At 43.3% G+C, this 23,758-nt stretch overlaps 1 protein-coding gene across 2 annotated transcripts in view; it reads left to right on the top strand.

Moving 5' to 3' along the window:
• DNAJB12 (DnaJ heat shock protein family (Hsp40) member B12) overlaps positions 1 to 23,309 on the top strand; it is a 77,030-nt gene extending 53,721 nt beyond the window's left edge. The window contains exons 3-9 of one of the 2 annotated variants that reach the window (XM_040435604.1): positions 341 to 486; positions 9,820 to 9,999; positions 10,102 to 10,181; positions 12,492 to 12,601; positions 20,057 to 20,229; positions 21,244 to 21,390; positions 22,237 to 23,309. In XM_040435604.1, coding sequence (XP_040291538.1) covers positions 341 to 486; positions 9,820 to 9,999; positions 10,102 to 10,181; positions 12,492 to 12,601; positions 20,057 to 20,229; positions 21,244 to 21,365 — 811 coding nt within the window. In that variant the 3' untranslated portion in view covers positions 21,366 to 21,390; positions 22,237 to 23,309. Of the gene's footprint in view, positions 1 to 340; positions 487 to 9,819; positions 10,000 to 10,101; positions 10,182 to 12,491; positions 12,602 to 20,056; positions 20,230 to 21,243; positions 21,391 to 22,035 lie in introns of both variants that reach the window. The other variant, XM_040435605.1, reaches the window with a different exon arrangement.
• The last annotated feature ends 449 nt before the right edge of the window (positions 23,310 to 23,758 follow it).

Genomic DNA, 23,758 nt, shown 5'->3' with positions numbered 1-23,758 from the left:
AACATTCTCTAACAAGTATTATATGCTAGTGCCAAGGCGTATTGTGTTGTGAGGCACCGCCACCTCACCCTCCCAGGCAAGAGGAAGCAACCGGTCCAGCTCACCTACGACAGATTGCTCGCAGCCATTTTAAATCATTCTCAGAGAACACCTTTAAGAAATGTGGATTATTAAAACGGACATGTCAGGAACGGTGACAGATCCAGTTTAAAAAGCTACCAAAAGCATCTAGCAGAGTAAAGTATACAAGAGTTCAATAGTTCCTTCTGCAGTGATGCAACATGCCGATATACAATGATAATGTATTCATGTCGTCACCTAATATATCTATTACTTACAGGATAAAAGCGTGCAAAGATTACTATGAAATTTTGGGTGTAACGAGAGACGCGTCAGAAGAGGACTTGAAGAAAGCATACCGAAAGCTAGCATTAAAATTTCATCCGGATAAAAACCATGCTCCTGGCGCCACGGAAGCATTTAAAGGTAAAGCGTGGTACTTTTTTTTTATTTATTTTTTTATGAGAAAGGGTTGTAACCAAACGATACAGTATGTTCAAGACAACATATGGGCATCATAGATGGGGTGGACTAGAGACACTCTTGTATTATGTGGAGGACTGTGCTACGGCTTCCCTGCAACTGTAGTATAATGGTCCATGTGTAGACCTGCTACTGTCACCCAGAGATTTGATCCTTGTAGATGTTTAGCTCCCTCTGCATCCTCTCTTCACCACTGGTGGTGGTGTCACATATGGGAGTGTAGAGGAGTACACCGTTAATTCACAGATGAATGCCTGTAACAAAACCCTATTCACATACTGCAAAAAAATATATATCTGCCCAGAATTCTGGGCATGCTGCAGATTCTGATGTGCATTAGATATACTTTTATGCATGTGGGGCAAATATCAAGACCAAAGCCATTAAAGGGTGAATCTTGCAATGGATTTTCCGTACATTGTGAGCTTTTCATACCTTCCTGTTACTTTAATGCACTTTGGGGAAAATGTACTCCTTTGATTCCACCTATAACGTCACTTTAAGGGCTCGTTCACACGAACGTGTGAAGCCCGTGCCCGTACTGTGGACTGCAAATTGCGGTCCGCATTGCACGGGCACCGTCCGTGGTGCAGCCACATGGGGATCGCGGACCCATTCACTTAAATGGGTCTGCAATCCCTCCGTTCCGCAAAAAGAGCATGTTCTATCTTTTTGCGGTGCGGAGGCACGGAACGGAACCCCAGGAAGCACTCCGTAGTGTTCTGTTCCGTGCTTCCGTTCCGCATCTCCAGCTTTGCGGACCCGTTGAAGTGAATGGGTCCACATCCGTGATGCGGAATGCACACAGAACGGTGCCCGTGTATTGCGGATCCGCAAATGCGGTCCACAATACGGCAACGGGCAGCACACGTTCGTGTGAATGAGCCCTAAGATTTAGACCTATTTATAAAGCAAGGGCACCAAAGTGAATAATTGACATCTCCTTACGCTCTTTTTCCAGTTTTCCTGCTTGTCATGGGGGTTAGAAAACCCCATTCACTAGCATTATATGTGGAATTCAAACTGGAGATTAGCAACATCTGAACATGGCCTAAATTTTAATGAAATTTTCCAAGCAGAATTGTGTATATACTTAAAACATGTTTAGTACAAACACCAGTTTGGGAGTAGCAGATCCCCTTGTGAACAAGAAAATCCGGTTTCTTGCAGGCACCACAAAATAGTCATTTAAAGGGTTTGTCCAGTCCAGAAACTTCAGAAACTTTGTCTACATCAATGGTTACTTTATTAGTCTGTCCTTTTTCACACATGATGAAGATTAATAAAATAACCATTGATGCAGATGCTGACGTCATAAAGTTTTTGAGGTTGCGCCATCCTGGGGATAGGTCATCAGTATCAACCAACTGCACCCCCACCCTTAACTGTATCAGAACAAATAATCTGCTACAGAGTTGCTTGTTATATATAGCAGCTGGACTTCCTAGAACTGCATGTCCCCCTGATTCTGGATTAAAGGACTTTAAAGTTATGTCCACGCATGAAAATGCACTGAAAAGTCCACTGCAGACTTTGCTATGGGACTGCTGAAAAAACTGCAACAGGCTGCAGCAAAATCTGCAGGTGTGACTTTTCACGGAAATGGCTCTGGATTACTCCCTCACTAATGCAAATGGTGAGATCCGTATCATAAATTGACATGCCCCAGACTTCAAATTCGGCAGCGTAAATGCCACTTTTTATGCACTGCATGGATGAGATTTTTAAAAAACGTCTACACTTTGCTGGCACTGTACAACGCTACTGATTTGTCGTACAGAAAGCCGCAGCAATTCTGCAGCTTTGACCATGCTAAAATCAGCTGGCAGCACTAGGTGGGGGCTGGGGAGAGCAGGACAAATATATCTTTATGGAGCTTTCTCATCAGGAGCTCCCAGGAGGCGGAACTTTACTGGGACGTGAGCTGCTTCACATCTCTTCTGCTCTGAGTGACAGCTGTATCATCCAACCAGGAGACCACTACAGCTGCCACTCAGAGCAGAGGGCAGGGGCTATGGAGCAGCTCAATGCAAAGACACTTCACAGTGAAGCTCCGCCTCCAGGACACATGCAGGGGCAGAATAAAAGTTCATATTCACACTACTCCTGATAGCTCCACAGTGGTATCTTTGTCCTTTCTCCTCAGCTCTCCCCTTAGTGCTGTGAACAGATTAGAATGGTAAAAACTGCTGGCAGACTCCCTTTACAGGAACCTGTCACGCTGCCGGTCAAAAAATCTTCCCACCGGATGGTACTGGGTTATCGATCGTCTCCTCTCTTTCGTCCACCGCCGAACCTGCTACCGGCGTCCCGTGTAGTCTCGTGGTATCAACGTGGCCTCCCACGTGAATTAGCGGCGGTGACACGTGATAGAAAGTCCACGTGATCGGGAAGTGATATGTGGTAGGAAATGCGTCTGTTGGTCTCGCGTCTTCCAATGAAGGTTTCTATGTGACGTATTTCTGAAACCTTAATTGTAAGACGCGAGACCAACAGACGCATATCCTACCACATATTACTTCCTGATCACGTGGACTTTCTATCACGTGTCACCGCCGCTAAGTCACGTGGGGCGCCACGTTGATACCGCGAGACTACACTGGACGCCGGTAGCAGGTTCGGGGGTGGACAAAAGAGAGAAGACGCTCGATAACCCAGTACCATCCAGTGGTAAGATCTTTTGACCGGCAGTTTGTAAAGGGATGTGAAAATCGGATGTGAAAACCATATGGTGGTCAAGCATATTGTTACCCGCATGGTCTCATGATACAGGGAATGGACATATTTCCATATTCTTCTAATCTACTAGGCCACACCAATAGGAGATACTCTCTGCAGTGACACGCCTGTATTTCTATGGGACATTTTTCTACAGTGTATGTCCACCGGGCAACCACTTGTTTTAGGTGATATTTGGCTACAGTCAGCATATATGGATGTGCTAATATACCTTTGATCACTGTCAGCCACTTGCTATCATTTTTAGACGTTTATGTATTTTGTATTTTATATATTTTTTATATGTAATTTTTATATGATGCTCCACATGATTACTTCTATTAGTGTCCAATAAACATTACACTGCTTATATATTTGCTGTCCTAGGCTCTTTGATATTTTGAGTGCCCTCCACTATTATTGTATATTTCTCCTGGTTCTGGGTAATCCTTGAGGAGAGCACCTCCCCATACGGATCTCCCAGGTGAGCCGCCATTGTTTATAGCCTCCAGATTGATATATAGTTTTATAGGAAAAGATTCAGTAAAACTTGTAATTTATACATTAATATCTGTGCTCATTCTGGTCTTTGAAGTCAAGGAGGCGGAGCTATCAGTGATTGACAGCTATATTGTATACAATGTCATAGATGTAAGGCTGTTAATCACTGATGGCTCCGCCTCCATGAGCAGGAATTTAAATGAATGAAATACAAGTTTTACTGAATCTTTTCCAGCAAAATCTATATCAATCTGCTCATCTCGTCCTGCTCTATAACATGCTGCCTGCAGCTCAGACTCCATGTTCAACATGACAGGTTCCCTTTAATTTTAACATTATGTACATTACTGTATGCGTATGATCACATGGTGGATTTAAGAACCTATTCTGCACCAAGAAATCTGCTTAAAATCAGTCTCCCGTAGCTGGCAATATGAATTCTGCACAGCAGTTTATGTGGTGCAAATTTTTCTGTTTGCACACTTGAAATCCACATTGCAGAAAAAGGAAGCTGCGTGTCAGTTCTTGGCAAAGTTTCCCCACAGAAACTGCAGTAAATGAAACTTCTATTTAACTTGCAAAGACACCAGAAACAGCGCCACCCTCGTCTATGGGCTGTGTGTGGTATTGCAGCTCAGCCTCATTTGAGAAGGTGTAGTTCAGCCATAATACCAGACACAAGGCATGAACAAGAGTGGCTAAATGTAATGCATACTTTGTAGGCACTGTGCAGCTTTTCTTCCTTTTGGTGGTAAACCACAGTATGTCCTGTCTAGTGTCTGTGCTTGTGCACTCTAAGTTATACAGTGTATATTGTCTGCCTCGTTGTATCACCAGGAGGTCTGGCCGCCTCAGTTAGCCCATGTGCCGTATAGGATAAGCGCCTGACGGATATGATCCTGGGATGAAGTCCAGTGTAAATCTGATTAGGGAGCACTCATCTGGTAGAACAGCAGCTTTAACTACTCTCCTGTTATAGGATTGACAGGGAAGGTGAAGAGCGCGCCTACTGGCCACATCACTACCACCGGCTTTAAATCACTCGGCTATTTTCGGCACTTTCATAGTAGTTATTTAAGGGCGGCTGCACATGCACAGTGTGCCCTCCGTCTATTTGCAGGCTCAGAGGTGGGACCCGCACCTATCAGACATTGGGGGCATATCCTAGCAATATGTCCAAGATGGGACAACCCCTTTAACTTTTAATAATTTTATTTTCCAGTACACGAAATACAGTTCAAAATGTAATCAAAAACATCAGTGTCCTATACAAGTATCCACTGAGGAGAGCAAAATAGTTCACATTATTGGAAAAGATTTAACATTTAGACAGTTGACTAGGACGAGCGGCAGTACCAGACACCGTTAACAATGGGAGGGCAGTCCTGACGGGGCCATGGCGGTCTGACACCCACTGACCAAACATTCATGGCACAGGAAACTGGATTTTCCAGTCTGATAAAACTTCTCCTGCTTTCGACTCCATGTGACGATGGCACTTTAAAGTCCTGGACAACCCCTTCAAGGCGACAGAGATTTTTTTGCCCAGCTAGCTACATTCCATATTATTTTTTGGTGCTACATTTTTCCTTTTGGGTTGATGCAGCTGAGTGCAAGTGGTTGAGGTATTGTTAACTTTTTTATTTATTTATTTTTGTCTGCACTAAAGGGGGCAATTTATAATACCAGGGTCAAAAGGGGGCGGAAACTAAACAGAGGTGCACAAAGGAGGCCATTGTCTGTACTGGGGAGCATAAAGGGCACCATTATCTATATTGAGGAACATTATACTGGGGGGCCATTAGATATACTGAGGGCATTGCAGGGGTTGAGATTTAAAAAAAAAAAAAAAAAGCCTATGAAATTCATCTGTTGTCAATAGCCGTTAAAAACTGACGCAAAACGGATGCGAAATGGCTGTTAAAAAACATGAAAAACTGAGCTTATCTGTTTTTAACAGCTGTTTTTATTCACTGTTTTGTGACTATCCTAAAGCATCATGTTTTAAAAAACCATCTGATTAACAAACACTACTGTTTTTTACTCCAAAAAACACACCAGAAGTGCAGAATAAAGCCGCTAAAAAAACAATGTTTTAAGTGACACTTGGCGAACATTCATATTAAGCCTGTTTTTCAACAATAATTCTTACACACACAGATATCAGGCAGCTCAATTGTTCCCCCCGGCCACCCAAGCTGAGTGCCAGGCCCTTATTATGGCTGTATTACCCCAACAGATTTTCTGACCAATCATGGCCATTTACACACACAGGTCTTTTGTCATACACACCAACTATTGGTCTGATTGGACAGTTGGTGGAATACAGCCCTCAGCCATTATATTCCTAATCAGTTTATCTTAAAAAAAATAATAATAATTCTGTATATTGTCCAAAGATATATATTGGACTTTCAGGTCCTTATCACTGAAGGGCTCAGACCAGTAGCTGGTACATAATGTTCTTCTTGCTTGCATTAAGGCTGTTTGCTGAGGGCTTTAGGCGGATTGATGGTAAACTAGGGGATTAAGCAATATTGTCCTGCTATGCAATTTTTAAGCTGTTTGGAGCACATGCGGTGGTATTCCCAGTGCGAGCCGCCCAATGCTAGCAATAGCAAAGTGTTTGAAGAGCTTAGGAAGGTGTTTGCTCTTCTCTCACATTGACCTTGCAAGAAATTGTAATCCAGAGGTAAACCGTTTTTTTCATTTATTTTTTTAAGAGCCCTCAGAAAATGCTTCAGTGCCTTCAGTTTGCTGCCGTTAGGTTCCCATATCGTGTTGATAATGGCTGTGTAATGTTCAGAAGTAGTCCAGCAGAACATTACAGTGTGTATGGACTATATGGAAGTGGGAATGCATCAATTAAAGGGGTTTTCCAAGGCTTTCAGTATCTGATCGCTGATCAGCAGTTTGAAATGGCTCTGGTGCTCCTGCGAGCGCTGTGGCCTTCTCTGAGCTCACCAAGCACAGCGCCGTAAATCGTATAGCAGCTGTCCTTGGTATTGCAGCTCAGCCCTGTTCACTTCAAGGGGTCTGCTCTGTGCCTAGGCCACGTGACAGATGAAGGTGACGTCTAATGGCCTAGGCTAAGCCGCAAGAAAAGCAGAGAGCTACTGCGAGCGCCGTTGCCTTCTCAAACAGTTGATCGGCCGAGGTGTCGGTTTGGTCATCACTATTACCGCGCACTGCACAACCCCTTTAAGGAGATCAGCGTAATCGCCCACTGCCAACCTATAGGTTGCCATGCTCCTCTCAGATCCAGCTGCTATTTCAGGTCAGTCCCTGGCAAGTGAATGGAGCTGAGCTACAATACCGGGCTCAGCCCTCATCAATGTTCTTGATTAACGGTTCAGACAGGCCTATTAGTTACTTGTTTGGATGAGATCTCAGCCCAGCTTTAAGCATTACATACTGTATAAATCATGGGCCTGCTGGAGCCGCCAGAGAAAGCCGCTCTCTGCATCAGCCAATTTATACAAGTCACAAATGAGAGACTCAGAATGCCAATATGGCCGCAGCGGTATTCACATGTTTGAAAATGGGTTATTGATACAAGACAGCATTATTCCAACAGAATATGCCATAAATGTCTGACAGGTTTGGCCGATCTCAGAGGTACAACACACACCTACCTCTAGAATGGAGGACTTCATCTTGCCTGGTAAGATGGTCATCCTACGGATGTGCCATAAATGCCCCTTCAATGGGTTCCTTGTGCAGATTACTTGGGAGCTAAGCAGCAGGACATTCTGTGATCTACTTATTTTCAGCAATATGTACAGGTTTGTGTAGATCCTTGTATTTATCCCATTTCTTTGTAAGAACTGTTATGGTTCCTTAGAAAGATGCGAGGTGGCCAATGCTTTTCCCTATAGTGTGCAAGCACGACCACTTTTGGTGGATCGCAGGGTGGTCATAGCCCCTGGAAACGAGCAATGTATAATGTAATGAAAAATGAATCAAGCCAACAAATGCCATTTACTGAAGTGAACACCCCCTTTAATGATGGGTGTATTAGAAAGTTACAATATATGGGTAAGAGCTTTGATTCGTGCGGTGTCTTTGTTTCTTCGGGGTATTTCCTGGCTGGTTATATTTGTAGCTTTGTTATGTCTGTGCTGAGCGCAAAGTGCCTGCAGGTTCATTGAGTTCAGGGCTGGACGTATGGATAGTGGAAGTACGGTATTATCTGCCATTTATTATTTTGTGATGCAGTTCAGAAGATATACTGATAATGAAGTGTGCAACTCAGAATTGTAAAAGGCGAAGAAACCTCATTCTTTACAATGAGCACACATTGAGGGAATCAAAAGTCCCATTTTGCACCAAAATTTGTGAGTTTTTGGTTACTATGCCCTCCTTGTAACTTACAAAAAAAGGGTGGGAGGAGGCGTGCTGCAGTTGGGACCTCTGTGTCTAATGTAATAAGAAGTGTGCCAGAAAACCGGGATACACTTCAAATGAAAGTGTATCCCCTCCCCCCTTGTATTTGACTCAAGAAGTCTGTGACCACTGTGGAAGACTCCATCATGAAAAAACAATTAAAGGGCATATGCCATGACTGATGAAATAATGAAAGTCCAGTATCATATAGTACAGGCCTCCTCAAACTGCGGCCCTTCAGCTGTTGCAAAACTACAACTCCCAGCATGCCCGAACAGCCTACAGGTATCAGCCTACAGCAGGGTATTGTGGGAGTTGTAGTTTTACAACAGCTGGAGGGCTGCAGTTTGAGGATGCCTGATATAGTACATGACAATCTCTTTCTATCAAAGCCATAACCAGCCCTGTACCTCACATGGATAGAGAGATCTCAACATTCATTAATCCAATTATTCTGCCAAATTCTCTTCAGACTGGCAGTTCAAGGCCCTTTCTCGGGGCAGAGGGCATGGCCTTCCTGCTGCAGCTATTTCCTTGTAACTGATGCAGCTAGTGACAGTTAAAGATTTAAAGGATAACTGTCATATTTTCATCAAAATCAATTTTAGCATATGTTACTGCCGCAGCAGCATTATGCATAAAGCAATCTTTAGTTTCTTCACACACCACTGTTTTCTTTCAGTTTTTCCCTGAGTTACGGCTGTTTAAACATTTACAATATGAGGACCTTCTCAAGATGGCTCCTCTGTCAGTTCTCTGAGGCCAAAACTGCTTTCCCTCACTTCTTATGCACACTTGCTGTAGCCAGCAGCTCCCTGCCAGCCAATCAGATTTGATTACTGAAACACGCCTCCTCACTCTGAAGCCTAATGCAGGCATGCAGTGTGAAGGACCGCCCCTTTGTCTTCCTGTCTTCTTAGCCAGACAGACAAGCCATAGCAACGGTCTTTTAAGGGAGCAGTGGAAAGGGACAGAAGACATTAATGAAAGCTGTTATTATAAGGTAATTACAGATCTTTTGACAATCATTGACAGACTAACTCAGGTATACATGCCTAGCTCTAATAAACTAGCAAATAAATAAAAAAATACAGTTATCCTTTATACTGAGCACATGCGACCACCTCAGTGAGGTGAACAGAAAATAAAGTAAGAAACAGCAGGTGGCACTTTACAGATACATTTTATTGAATGAGGCTGAGTTCACACTTCAGTTATTGGTCAGTTATTTCCATCAGTGATTGTGAGCCAAAACCAGTAGTGAAGCCTACACAGACATAAGATATAAGGGAAAGATCTGCACCTGTTCTGTGCTTTTGGCCCGCACCTGGTTTGGTCTCAGTAACTGAAGTGTTAACTCAGCCTTATGCCTCATTCACACGTCAGTGTTCAGTCAGTGATTTCAATCAGTGACTGTGAGACAAAACCAGGTGCGGCTCTAAACACAGAACAGGTGCAGATCTTTCCCTTATACCTTATGTCTGTGGAGGCTCCAATCCTGGTTTTGGCTCGAAATCACTGACCAACACACTGATATACAGAATACTGCAGAATATTTTTTTGGCACAACCCCTTTAAGGTCTGCACTGGTGATTTTTGTGATTAATCTTTTATTTGTGCTTCAGTAAGATGCCTTGCATTCTTAACCCTTTCTAATGCTCTTCTCTTCAGCCATTGGGACTGCCTATGCCGTGTTAAGCAATGCAGACAAGAGAAAGCAGTACGATCAGTTTGGAGAGGAGAAAGCCAGTGCCTCGCGACACGGACACTCTGACTTCCACAGAGGCTTTGAAGCTGACATTTCCCCTGAAGACCTCTTCAATATGTTCTTTGGAGGAGGATTTCCCTCTAGTAAGCACATTTTTAGCGCATCTGGCTGTAATGATATCCATATCACAGTTTTAGAGAAAATTACAATTGTTATTTTTTTGTTTTTGATTTTTACCTTTTTAGGTAACGTTCATGTATATAGCAATGGCCGAATGCATTACACATACTCTCAGAGACCAGACAGACGAGAACAACGTGGCGATGTAAGTACAAAAGATTGTGAAATTGATCAGCCCTTGAGAAATGTTCAGGGATTATGTAGTTATTAGTTTGGCCACTAGAGGGAGCTCTATGACTGACGTGAAAGGTGCAGATTCACTGGATCTTGCCTGATGGTCAGGAAAGGCTGAACCTGCATCCTTCACTTCCAATATAAACTCTTAATATTTGCGAGTGAATTATAGGCACAACATTGCTCTGTGTCTTCCTGATTGGTCTTGTATTTCAATTGTGAAATGTAATTTATAGGTGGTTGTCTCAAGTAAATGCTTGCAGCAGGCTTGGAAGGATCTTCGGTCCAGAGCCAGCTTTTGTAGGTACATGGTTTTTGAAAATACTTAGATCCCTTTTTACATAGGCTGATCGGGAACTAAAAAAATTCCTGATTGTTGCCCTTTGCAAACATGCCACTTGTCTGTCACGTGATGGCATCATTCATGCTGCACCATAAATGTCAGCAGCACATCTCCCCATGTAAAAAGGGATGTGCTCGTTTGGGGCTGAACCTGCCCCATGTAAAAGGACCATTAGTCTGATCCATAAGGGTACAGAATAAAAAATATATATATATATATATATATAAAAAAAATAGAGGGTTAAATTTCGATATTCTGGGAAAAGAATTTCCCAAAATAGAAGAATATATGGATAGGCGCCAATGGGGGATGTGCTTAGTGGCCTACCGGATGGAAGTTAAATCAACGTGGAGTTTGCATACAATATACTAAATGTATAGGAAAAAATAGAGAGGCTGTCTGATTGATCCATAAATTTATTTTAAATGTACCATTGGGCCCCTATTGTATATAATATACAATATCAAATTATTATCAGATTTATAGCCAAATACTCCCACCAATAGAGCCTTACATAGACTATAGGCACTCATTATTTTGCTGGAAATGCCTACTGAGGAATTTATTACCACAAGGGTATCTTCAAATGGTTACCTATACGGGTACAACCATGTTTTCATGGTATGTGTGGATTTCCCTGGGCATTTCAGTCTTTGCATTGGCGCTGGTGAACTCTGTGGCAGAAGTTCAGAACAGAATCTACTGTGGATTTTCTAACACTGCATGTGGATGCCTTTTGTAAAGGCCCCATTCACACGTGCTGTTCTGTACTTTGTTATGGAATTTCAGTGCAGATTTCACAAATAAAACTCTACCACAAATATGCAGTGTGTGAACCCAACTTTAAATCGCAGATTTCTGCTTCCGAAACTGACTGACCTGTTACATGTGCACTTGGCAGCTGAAGACATCTGTGTTGGTCCCATGTTCATATGTGTCCGCATTGCTGAGAAAAATGAAGTTTTAATATATGCAAATAAGCCTCTAGGAGCAACGGGGGCGTTGTCATTACACCTAGAGGCTCAGCTCCACTGCCACGCCCTCTGCACTTTGACAGGGCCAGTCAGTGACAACCTCATCACTGCCTGGCCCTGTCAATCAAAGTGCAGAGGGTGCGGCAGTTGCAGAGAGAGCAGATCCTCTAGGTGTAACAGTAACGCCCCCGTTGCTCCTAGAGCCTCATTTGCATATATTAAAACTTCATTTTTCTCAGCAGTGCAGGCACATATGAACATGGGGTAATTGGAGAAGAAAATGATAGCGGCACTCACCCGGATGTTGCAAGTTGATTTTTGCAACATCCGGGTGAGTGCCGCTATCATTTTCTTCTCCAATTACCGCATTATTACTGTGAACTTTCATGTTGATAGCAGAGCACCACTGAACGGTGTCTCCCGACTGATCTGCATAGTCCTCACTTCTGAGCTGGCTGGATTCGTCTGCAGTGCCGCCTCACCTCTCTACATGTATTGACATATGAACATGGGACCAACACAGATTCCTTCAGCTGCCAAGTGCACATGTAACAGGTCAGCCAGTGTCATGGGTACAAATCTGCTGACAGATGTTCTTTAAAGTTGGGTTCACACACTCATAAAGTGATTGCATGTTGTTATAATATGTAACTAATCCTGAGTATAAGGGGTCACAGCAGTCCTGCATAGTTTTCCTTGATGTGTGCCCCCCGCAATGCCAGGTGTGGAGATGCCAGCACTGTAGCCCCATCATTTTCTGATCCAGGCAGTTGGACCCCCTCCAATCCATATTTTAGCGGTAAGCTTCACATTTTGGAATGAGGATAGGATGTAAGGTGGGATCACACACGCAGATGCCATCAGTGCTTTTCTTCCTAAGTTCACAGTACTTTAACTATGTGAACAGACAATCATGTCCATATTTTATTTACTAAAAACTGAACATTTCATGTTTCTTGTCCAGGGAAGTCTTGGTATGTTCATTCAGTTGATGCCCATTCTGATCCTGATAATTGTATCTGCTCTAAGTCAAATGATGGTGTCCAATCCGCCTTACAGCCTGAGTCACAGACCGTAAGTACCTACCCGGAACACTTCTAATAGTTTCCAATTTATTCCATTACATAAAGATTGGTAACATATGCCATGTTGGTGGTAATTGGTCTAAACTGATAAAAAGTGATGTCAAGTGTTCCTTTAAAGAAAAACTAAGACTAAAAAAAGAAATACAACTTCCGGTTCCTGCGCCAGCATGAGCGTTTGCGCTGAATAGAGCTCCACTCCGAGTGACTCTGTTCACCTTCTACTCCTCGATATACCAGGTTTGACACTGCACAAGACTTGGGCTCATTGCTAATAAACAGTAGTGCCGAGTCTTATGGACCGGTTCCTAGTTACAATGGGGAGTAGAACCCAACAAAAGGGACAGCAGAAGACGACGAGAGCTTTCTTCAACACGCAATATGGCGGACCCCGACCCCCGGATGGATCCTGAGGACGCACCTCCATTACCTCCAGCGGAAGACTCTCTAGACGGAGACGAACCAAGGGAGGAACTGAAAATTGATTACAAGATACTAGTGCTTGAGGTTGCGGCACGAATACTCCCTGACTTGCAGGATTCCCTCTTGACCACAGTATCGGAGTCCTTGGTGCATCTGCGTCAGGAAATAACTGAGCATGGCCGATGCTTAAACACAGTGGAAAAGAGAGTCCTTTCTCTAGAAGACGACCATTCTTATCTTAAAGCAGAATAACCAAAGCTCATCAAAGAGAATAAAAGGATGGGCGCAAAAATTGATGACCTAGAGAATCGTTCTAGAAGGAACAACCTCAGGTTAGAGGGAGTTCCTGAATCTGTATCTTTAAATGATCTTTTACATATTTGGGAGCAAGAGCTGCCTAAAGCACTCAATTTACCCGCCATTTGTAAAGCGCTCACAGAGTGGCCCCAACCCCACTAACTAACCAGCGAAGTCAGTCAGATCCGCCATTACACCCGGCGTTGTCGCAAAAGGCCCAGACAAATCATAATGCGGTACCTGGACTATTCTGAAAAGGCTTCTATTCTACGGGCCTCTAAAAAACGCAAAACTCTTCTGGAGATACGAGGGCATTGTGTACTGCTCTTTGAAGACTTCTCTGCAGAGGTAGCAAGGCGAAGGCGGGAATTCTCATCTATTTGCTCAGAGTTATACCGAGCTCAGATTAAATTTGCACTGCTATATCCTGCGGATTTATAATGCGGATGGCTCCTCAGATATTTACCATGATTTTCAAGAAGCGAAAAATGTTCTTCAAGATGGAACACTATATACACGGGGCCAGCGTCTACAAGACAACAGGCACCACAATTACTCACCGCAGAGAGACTCACCGACATCGCTAGAAAACGGATCAGATCAAGACCCCAAGAAGCAGAGGAAAAGAGCAAGAGCCCCAGCAGATCCATAAAAATATTACTATTTCTGTCTTTGGAGCAATCGGACACATTCCAAAAAGGGGGTCTGAAAATACAGGGTAATAGCATTGTTTTAACGTCCCTGACTGCTTCCCAGTATCACTTCTAAAGAGCACAGTGAGCGGTTAACTCTTTCTTCTCTCCTTGTTCAGCGTGCCAATGTTAGGTAAGCTGACGCCATGCTGGGAAGAAGTGAGGTCCGAACTATGTGATTTATATACTGCTGTTATGTTCATACTTGTTTGGAGGGTTAAGGGGAATTTGGTTTGTGGGAACCTTTTACTCATCTCAAAAACGACTATACACAAGTACAGAGCAAGCTAGTCAATAGACAACGACCTATTTTAATCTTCGAACATGACAAAGATAGTTACATGGAATGTTAAAGGGTTAAACTCCCCTCATAAACGTCTAATGGTGTTGAGGCACCTTAAACGTCTAAAGACAGATATAGCACTACTCCAGGAAACCCACTTACCCAGGGCATCGATTATGGGTTGGTCATGTACTGGGATCGCCATCTAACGGTTCTAAAGGAGGAGTATTACTTTTGATTCATAAAAATATGAGTCACAAAATAACACCTACTATAGAGGATCAAGAGGGTCGACTTTACCATGTACATCTCAGCCTAATATCTGAAACTCTAAGTATCTATAACGTAAACGACACAAACTCAGAATTCTTTGCAGATCTAAGGAATACGATACTTAAAGACCCCATACCCTTCCAAATAGTAGCGCAAGACATGAATGCGGTGATGTTTCATGAGGAAGATCGTCGCAGTTCAATGGGAAGGCAAATTACACATAAGGCACAAAGATACAACCCTGTATAAACTAACTTCTGAAGTTGGGTTACATGATGCATGCCGCCAATTTTATCCAGGTCTCGCCTTGATTATTTTTTAGTATCCGGCAATATCCTTCAGAAAATGTTAGCCATAGATATAGGAGACCTGGTCATTTCTGACCACTCTCCGGTACTCATGGAAATAGCGGATAATATCCCTAAGGGGACGGACTTCTTATGGAGATTCCCTTCTGACTTAGCCTCCAATGAAAACTTTTCGTATACCGATTTTCAACTACACCCATCTACTAAATCCAAACAAAAATGGAATGAAACTAAAGGAGAGTATGATAGATGGCATAGGACAAAAGAGGAACTAGATGGGAAAAGGAGAGAAGCACGATTATTTAAATATGGTAACAAATCGGGCAAGCTCAGCTTCCCTAGCCAAAGGAATGAAACCCTCTGTACTAATCCCTGCATTAAAAAACGCACAGGAGACTCTGTCATCACCCAAAAGATACAGTCCAGGCGGTGCAGAATATTAGCAACCAACTGTCCCCAATAGGGCTCACAATCTAAGGTCCCTATCGATATGTCTTTGGAGTGTGGGAGGAAACCGGAGTACCCAGAGGAAACCCACACAAACACCGGGAGAACATACAGACTCCATGCAGATGTTGTCCTTGGTCGGATTCGAACCTAGGACCCCAGCGCTGCAAGGCACCAGTCCTAACCACTGAACCACTGTGCTGCCCTTATTGTTGAGAGACACGATAGCTTCATGGAAAGTGGTTAGAAAAATATATAACCTCCCATTTTTGATATCCAAAAGGATGTCAATCTTGAACCACCCGGAATTTAAAGCGCCTTCGATGAATAAACAGTTTTTAAAATGGATAGAAAGGGCACTGTGGAGGTCACTGTTATTAAAGGGGCGGGCGCTATGAAGGACCCTGTTAAAGGGGCAGTCACTGTTAAAGGGGAGGTCCATGTAAAAGTCACTGTTAAAGGGGTGATCACTGTGGAGGGCTCTGTTAAAGGGGCGGGCACTGTGGAGGTCTCTCTTAAAGGGGCGGGCACTGTGGAAGTCACTTTTAAAGGGGCGGGCACTGTTGAGGTCAGTGTTAAAGGGGCGGACACTGTTAAGGTCAATGTTAAAGGGGCGGGCACTGTGGAGGTCAATGTCAAAGGGGCGGGTACTGTAGAGGTCACTGTTATGGGGATAATTGTCTATCTTTTTACGACACACAGAAACATAAAATGAAATAGATTAAATATACCCGTGCAAAGCCGGGTCCTTCTGCTAGTCAATGATAAACTCCAAATACCTCACGAAGATCCAAATGGACCCAGAAATTCTTCTATTCCATATAGGCAGAGATACAACTAAACCCAAAATACCAGCTGTACTTTATGTGGCAATGCTTGCGGCCAAAAGATGCCTTTTAAATCATTGGCTTAGTCCTGATACTCCAGAGGTCATTCAGTACACGACTAAATGCTTAACATTAGAGCGTATTGACACACAACACTGTAAATCAACATCAACAACTTTTTTTTAGAAAGTGGAGAATGTATATGACAGCTTTCTATACTGACTCTGAGATATTAGTGACTTGGGGACTTCAGACGCATGGTACAAGCTACACATAGAACAGAAAAAAAATGAGCCAAAGTCTAATTTAGAATGTCCTTTTATTCCATATCAACGACTAGTTAAAGTACACGAGTGACTAGCAAATACCAGATTGCACATGTATTATACATTTCATTTCTGAGATGGGGTTGGGAGGGATGGTGTGGGTGGGATGTTGGAGGACTTTATTGTCCATTTTGTACAACTGCTGTTGTTATAATGAAAACTTTCAATAAAAATGTTAAAAAAATAAAATAAATTACATGTATAAAAATGTTGCCTACACACAACTCTGCATCCATCATATAGTATCAGGGCAACATGGTTTCTGGTCCCTATTGTAGCCTCCGTGTAATCTACCAGCTTTTCTTATGGGGGGGGGGGGGGGGGGATTTATCACTATATAACTTGGCACATTTTGAGTTTAACAGTCTGGGAAAGCTGCGAACCAACTTCTGCGAATTTCAAGTTAAGGTTACACTTGGTACACACATCCAGGGGGAAGGAAAACATGACTGCATCTTAAGAGAAGAATGCACTGTTTTATGCATTTTTTTTTTGTGACCACCACAGATAGGACATACGAACTGGGGGTGTCTTGATGAGTTAAACACTGTTTAACCCCTTAAGGACCCTGGGATATTCCGCCTTCCCATAGTCCTAACTTTTTTATTTTTCCATTCACATAGCCTTATGAGGGCTTATTTTTTGCGGGACAATTTATACTTTCTAATGGCACCATTTACGGTTGCATACCATGTAGTAGGGAGTGGGGAAAAAATTCCAAATGGGGTAGAATTGGAAAAAATGCAATTCTGATAAAGGTTTATAAATTTTTTTTATTAATTTTTAAAAAATTTTTACACTGTACACTATGTGGTAAAATTTACCTGTTATCTTCATTCTCCAGGTCAGTATGGTTCCAACGATACCATACTTGTATAATTTTTCTTGTGTTTTAATACTGAAAAGAAAAATTACGGCAAAACCTTTTAAGGAAATTTTTTTTTAACCATATTCTGACCCCTATAACTTTTTTGTAGCTATGTGTTACGGGGCTGTGTGAGGGCTCATTTTTTGCGGGACAATCTGTTGTTTTCAGTGATACCAATTTTAAGTGTGTGCGACTTTTTGATCACTTTTTTATTAAAAAATTATTGGGTAGTTTGAAGTGACAAAAAATGGCAAATTGGCATTTTTTTTTTCTTCCCCACTACGCCATTTGCCGTATGCCAGTATGGGCATTTTCGCACGCGGCGATGCCCATGATGTATGTATGTATTTTTTTTTTAAGGAAAGGAGGTGATTTGAACTTTGTTTTTTTATTTCTATTTGTAAAAACTTTTTTAACTTTTTTAAAGTCACCTTGGGTGACAATAACTGGCAATCATTCGATTGCCAATAGTATTCAGTGATGGCTAAATAGCCATCATTGAAGACTTCATTTGCACTAGATCAATACAAGGCTTCCGCCTAGTGGCCTGTATATACACATCTAATTGACTCTGAAGCTTCCTTGAGGCTTCGATCATTTAGCGCAAGGTAACAGGTCCCCCGATCTCAGCCGGGAAACACTGTTACCGGACAGAAAGCGCGCGACTTCCGGTTCCGGTCTGCGCAGACAGCATCTGAAAGGTAAGATGTATGCGATCAGCCTTATGGCTGATCGCATACATGTGCTGCGGGTCTCTGCTATTTAAAATAGCAGAAACTACGTGGCTAAGGCGCCCGCTGCACGTGCGAGCGGGCACCGTGTTTAGGGATCGGACCCATGACGTACAGCTTAAAGGGTTATTCACTTCCTAGGGGCTTTGTGCTATTGTTTTGGACCTGGCCTTAAACAGCGGTGCCACTCAAGTGATGTTTATACACGAAAGCGATCAGTGGGGGAATTTATCATAGATGGGCGCTTTATGCCAGCCTGTGATATTTACGTGCGCTGCCAAAGGCATACACCATGTCATAAATTAGACACCGCCTCTAGCAGTCTGTGCACCTAAACTGAGATATACGCTAACCTCTAGTTGGTGTAGATTTCAGTATTCTTTTACACACGGAAACTGAAGTAAAAAGGTAAATGTGCCAGCCCCACTACCCCCCCCCCCCCCCCCCTTTTTCAGAAAAGTGGCAACGGCAGCTGGAAAAAACGCTACTTGCTTATGTTTGTGCAAGTGACAGGAAAGATATTGCAAATACAGTGTTTGCGATTTTTTTTTTTTTTTTTTTTTTCAGCGTGACGAGGGAGGAAAGATAAATTTGCACCCCTCTGGGGGGCCCCAGTCTTTACCTTTTTCAGTTTTGAGAGGCACTAGAATCTGAGATTATAACGTTATGTGAATTGTGTTGCACAAGTACATCTATATGAGAGAAGAGACCAATGTGTACATAAAATAATGAATGTTCTGCAGCTTAGAGCCTGTCCTCGGCGAGGGTTATGTATACACCAGAGGCCTTAACTAATTCTGACTGGAAGGTCAATTGCACATTGGAGGTCATTGTAAATAACCCTGCAAATAACGAATGGCAACTTTTAAACCGTTTATTTAGTAGTAATGAGCTAATTCTAAAGGCTATATTACACAGCCCGATGTGGCAGACTATTGTCAGGAGGAAAGTGTTCCCCCCCGGCAATCGCCTGCCCGCTAGAGGAGGAGAGCGCTGATATTACAAGCAGCGATCTCCTCCTCCACAGCATGGGGAGGAGCGATCGCTATGCCATCCCTCATCCCCATGCTGTATAGCGGTTTGCCGGCGGCACATCGCTATTAGACAGCATGATCTGCTGATGGTAAACAATGATTTGTAAGCATGCTTAAAGCCTCATGCAGACGTCCGTGGAACACGGTCCGTGAGATACTGGACTGGCATTGCAGGAGCGCACGGCCTCAGAGCAACCAATGACGCCGTGCGCTCCTGCAATGCCAGTCCGGTATCTCACGGACCGTTTTCCACGGACGTCTGCATAAGGGTTAAAAATCACAATTGCCTAATGAACGAGCGAAGGCTCGTCAGCGATCACCTGCCGAAAAATAGGGCAGTGTAATACAGGCTTTACAGTGAGGCATCTAGACCTTAAAAGATATTATTGCACAGTGTCCCCCTGTCTGAATTGCACTGCTGCCCTATTCAAAGTCTGTGGGACTGCCAAAGGTAGCGGAGCGCCCCGGGCTATCTCTGGCAGCCCCATAGTGATGAATGGAGCTGCAGTGCGCCTGCTTGACCACTGCTGTGTTTAAACGGTGGAACACAGGACCCCTGTTATTGTGATTTGTGGGGGTCCCAGCGGTCGGGTCCCCACCGATCAGACACTTCTCACCAATCCAGTGGAGAGGTGATGAGTTTTGATTAAGGGACAACAACACCGGTAAATCTGTAGTAAGTTGTGTACACATGGCCCATTTACAAATCAAATGATTTGTGAGCGTTTAGAACAATACTTACCCAATGTAAGTGCCCCAAGTAGTTGTGTGAGCCTTATGGTTGTAGTCATCTCAAGAGGGGACTTATTGGTGGAATGGAAAGTTGTGCCTTGTACATGTTCCTTTAATACAAACAGCTGTAGCCCTGTATACACATGGGAGAAATCCAAAAACGACACCTCTTGTAGATTTGATTGTGTTATGTCTTTTATATGCAGGTCTGTGGGTCATATACACAAGAGAGTCACTGAGCACCTTAAGGTCCCATATTTTGTGTCAGAAAGCTTTGGCGAAGAATATACTGGCAATAATCTAAGAAATGTAGAAAGAAGTGTAGAAGAAGACTTCATAGCCAATCTAAGGAATAACTGCTGGAAGGAGAAGCAGCAAAGTGAGTACCGTATACCAGTGCCCAGCCAGAGTATAGGATCGTGTGGATGGTTTGAATACTTTGTTTGCATAATCTGAGTCTTCAGAGTCTTCTCATTCACTGTGCTGTGAAAACATGAAGGGGGGACGCTGGAAGATCTGTCCATGAGGGGCTAGCTGGCCCTTCTCTACAGTCCACAGTCACTTTGGATTATTTCCAGAATAGCCTTGATATTAGTGATAATGATATGTAAACCTCAAAGAACATCCGTCACCATTTCTAGTTAGTCAATGTTCTACAGCAGTGTATTCTCATGGGAGGGTTTCAATAAATAACAGCTGCTTTTAGAAGTGTACATTTGAGACATTTGTTTTCAGGAAATGTTTTAGGGGTTCTCCAGAATTTACGCATTGCTGACCCATCCTCTGGATATGTCATCAGTATGTGATTGGGGGTCCAACTCCCCATTGATTAGCTGTTTGAGAAGGCTGCAGTGCTCCTGTGAGAGCCGCGGCCTCCTCGCAGCTTACCAAGCATAGGGCCGTATGTTTGATAGTGGTGAGCTTGCAGCTCATCCCCAGTCACTTGAGTGGGGGGATCTGCGCCTAGGCCATGTGACCGGTGAACGTGACGTCACATGGCCTAGGAAGAGGCCACGGCCTTGTTATACGGCTGATCGGAAGGGGTCCTGCAGCCTGGCCAATCTAATGACGAAGACCTATCCTGAGGATCGGTCATCTGTGTGTAAATCTCAGAGAACCCCTTTAATTTGTGAAAGGCTTATGTATACAAAGAGATAAGGGGCAAGGACGAACCCCAGATGAATATTCATGAGCGTGCTTTTTAAAATTTCTAGAAAAAAATGTCCATATAGTGCACAGTGGATGAACTAATTCAGAAGCAACCGTCCAGATACATGTAAGCCAGCATTTTGGGGACTGATGCTTTATCATTAAATGGTAAATGTAAAATATTTTCAGCAGCTTGATTTGAAGGTGAATCCACTAACCTTTTTTTTTTTCTTTATATGTTCAGAGGAAGGATTACTATACAGAGCTCGTTACTTTGGAGACTCTGACCTGTACCAGAGAGCACAAAGAATGGGTACCCCAAGTTGTAACCGACTGACTGAAGTCCAGGCCTCAATGCATGGCTAGTCTTAGCACAATGGATTAAGCACAGGTACATACGCACCAGCTCTCTGGATTCAATAAGGCTGTGTTTGGAGCAGAAATCTAAACCTGAAACTCTTGGGCCTCATGCACACCGCCATGTGTGTTCCGCATTTTGCGGAATGAAACCTCCGGCCCACAACAGAGCAGTCCTATCCTTGTCTGTGATACGGACAAGAATTGCAGATCGCAGTGGCCATGACTCGTCCACCTACTGTGGAGGGGATCGTGCATGTAAATGCAGATCTTCACCTCCACTGAACGAGCAGGCAATAGTCTGGAAGGGACGCTTCTTTCCCAATAATTGGCTTTTGGTCAGGGCACGTAAATCCAGCATTACTTCTGCCTTGGATCCACAACTTTTTCGTGCAAACTCCACCAAAATAGTGAATATGATTTCGATTTAAAAATTCACAGCACTTTCATTATTCCAGAGTTTTTATTTTTTATTGTTTTTGCTGCATGTGAATGGGATGTAAAATCGCCTTTTCACTTGCATTAGCTGTGGGATGTCAGCAGATTCTACCATGATTTACGTATGTGGTAGGTCTCCGTTACCTATGTGATAATTGTGACACTCATTGGGTATATTCACAGGTGGCAGATTTGTTGCAGAAATTCTATTCCATTCATCTGCATGTGGTTCTTTCTGCAGGCCCTTATTTGGATGTATGGAGCAAAAGCAGGAGTTTCTGCAGCAAATCTGTGGATTCCCCCTTAAGGGTGTATAAAAATGGTGATGAAGAACTTTCCACTAATTCTATTTGGACTGCAACCCAGTAGAAGTATATTTCCCAAAGTATGGTGCTGTCAACCATCTACAACGCATGCTTAGTGCTTCGCCTGTTTCTTGCAGATATTCACAGTTGCTGGAAATCTTTGGCAATACACCTTGTTCCAAGAGACATGTGGCCTCGTTTCCTGCTGCGGGGCCTGGAGTGCAATGTTTCCTAGTGCGTTACCGACTCTTCAGCTTCAATCTAATTAAAAATTCAGAAATGTCAATGCACAATCCCCTTGACATTTTTCGGCACTGGTTGATGTTTAAGCAGGACTGTGAACGTTCTCTCTGCTTCCTCCGACGATCCCCGATACGTTGTCCATGGACTTTACCGCTCAACTAGGATATTCTGAGCTCTGCAGCAGTTGGGATGAACCTGACCACCTGTGCGCCAAGGAGCCAGATCCTCCCCCGAGACTGTGGCCTGATAACTAACCATACAGGAATCTGAAGACTTTTAGGACAGAGATGAAAACAGAAAATCTATTTAGAATTAATTTATAGCTGTATATATGTTGTACTTTTCAAGAGAATTAATTCTGCAGATATTGGATGAAACCACTTTAGCCAGTTTCTGCTCTTCTATTTAAACCGTTGTGTGAATTATTGTGTTGGCATTGGCCAAAGGCTGAGTCTTTCATATTTAAAGGGGTTGTGCCGAGTTTATATGTTATCTCCCTATCCACAGCATAGGGGATAACTAGCTGATCGCTGAGGGTCTGACCGCTGAGACACCCACCAATCCAGAGAACAGAGATCTCGTTCCTCCATTCTGATGGAGCTGCAGGTCGTGCATGCGTACTGCCGCTCCATTCATTCTCTCTGTGAGCATTGGAGATAGCCGAGCACAGTGCTCAGCTACAATAAAAGATGAATGGAGCGTCAGGGTACGTGGTAGACCTGTCTCTCCATTAGAGCGGGGGAACGCGAATGGAGCGGCAGTGAGCATGCACGACCTGCAGCTCCATCAGAATGGAGGAACAGGACCCCCGTTCTCGGCAATGGTGGGGATTTCAGCAGTCGGACTCCCAGTGGTCACCTAGTTATCCCCTATCCTGTGGATAGGGGATATTTTAAACTTGGCAGTACCCCTTTAAGATAATTGCATCTGACTGATACATATTTAATAAATTTAGAGACTATTTGAATGTGTACTTTTTTTTTTTACAAAGTTTACTTCTAGGAAAGAGCATGGAAGTAATCTTTTGTAAGAGCTCTGTAAGTAATGTTGTAAATGTGGATTGTGTATGTGATTTGAAGCAGCTCATATACTGTGATATTTCCGAATACTTCCGGTCCAGTGGACATCCCCTGGTCTCCAAACTGATGTCTGCATCCAGACCCATAATCACAAGGAGATCTTCCAACCGGTTAGAATATCTCCTTCTGGTGCAATATCATGTTCTGCTGACCATTATGACAATTTAGTAAGGCTCTGTTCACATGACAAAAGGCTGCCTACAGCAGGATACGTTGGTAATAGACTCACAATGTAAAAATATTATACTTTGCTGTATGTCTTTTTTCTTTTTACTTCATATCTCTGTATGGCATTGTGTATTCTACTACACTATTCCATACTGGAAAAAAAGGGGTC

Source organism: Bufo bufo, chromosome 6 (assembly GCF_905171765.1).
Source record: "Bufo bufo chromosome 6, aBufBuf1.1, whole genome shotgun sequence".
Taxonomy (NCBI): Eukaryota; Metazoa; Chordata; class Amphibia; order Anura; family Bufonidae; genus Bufo; species Bufo bufo.
This window is presented reverse-complemented; position numbering and strand designations above follow the sequence as displayed.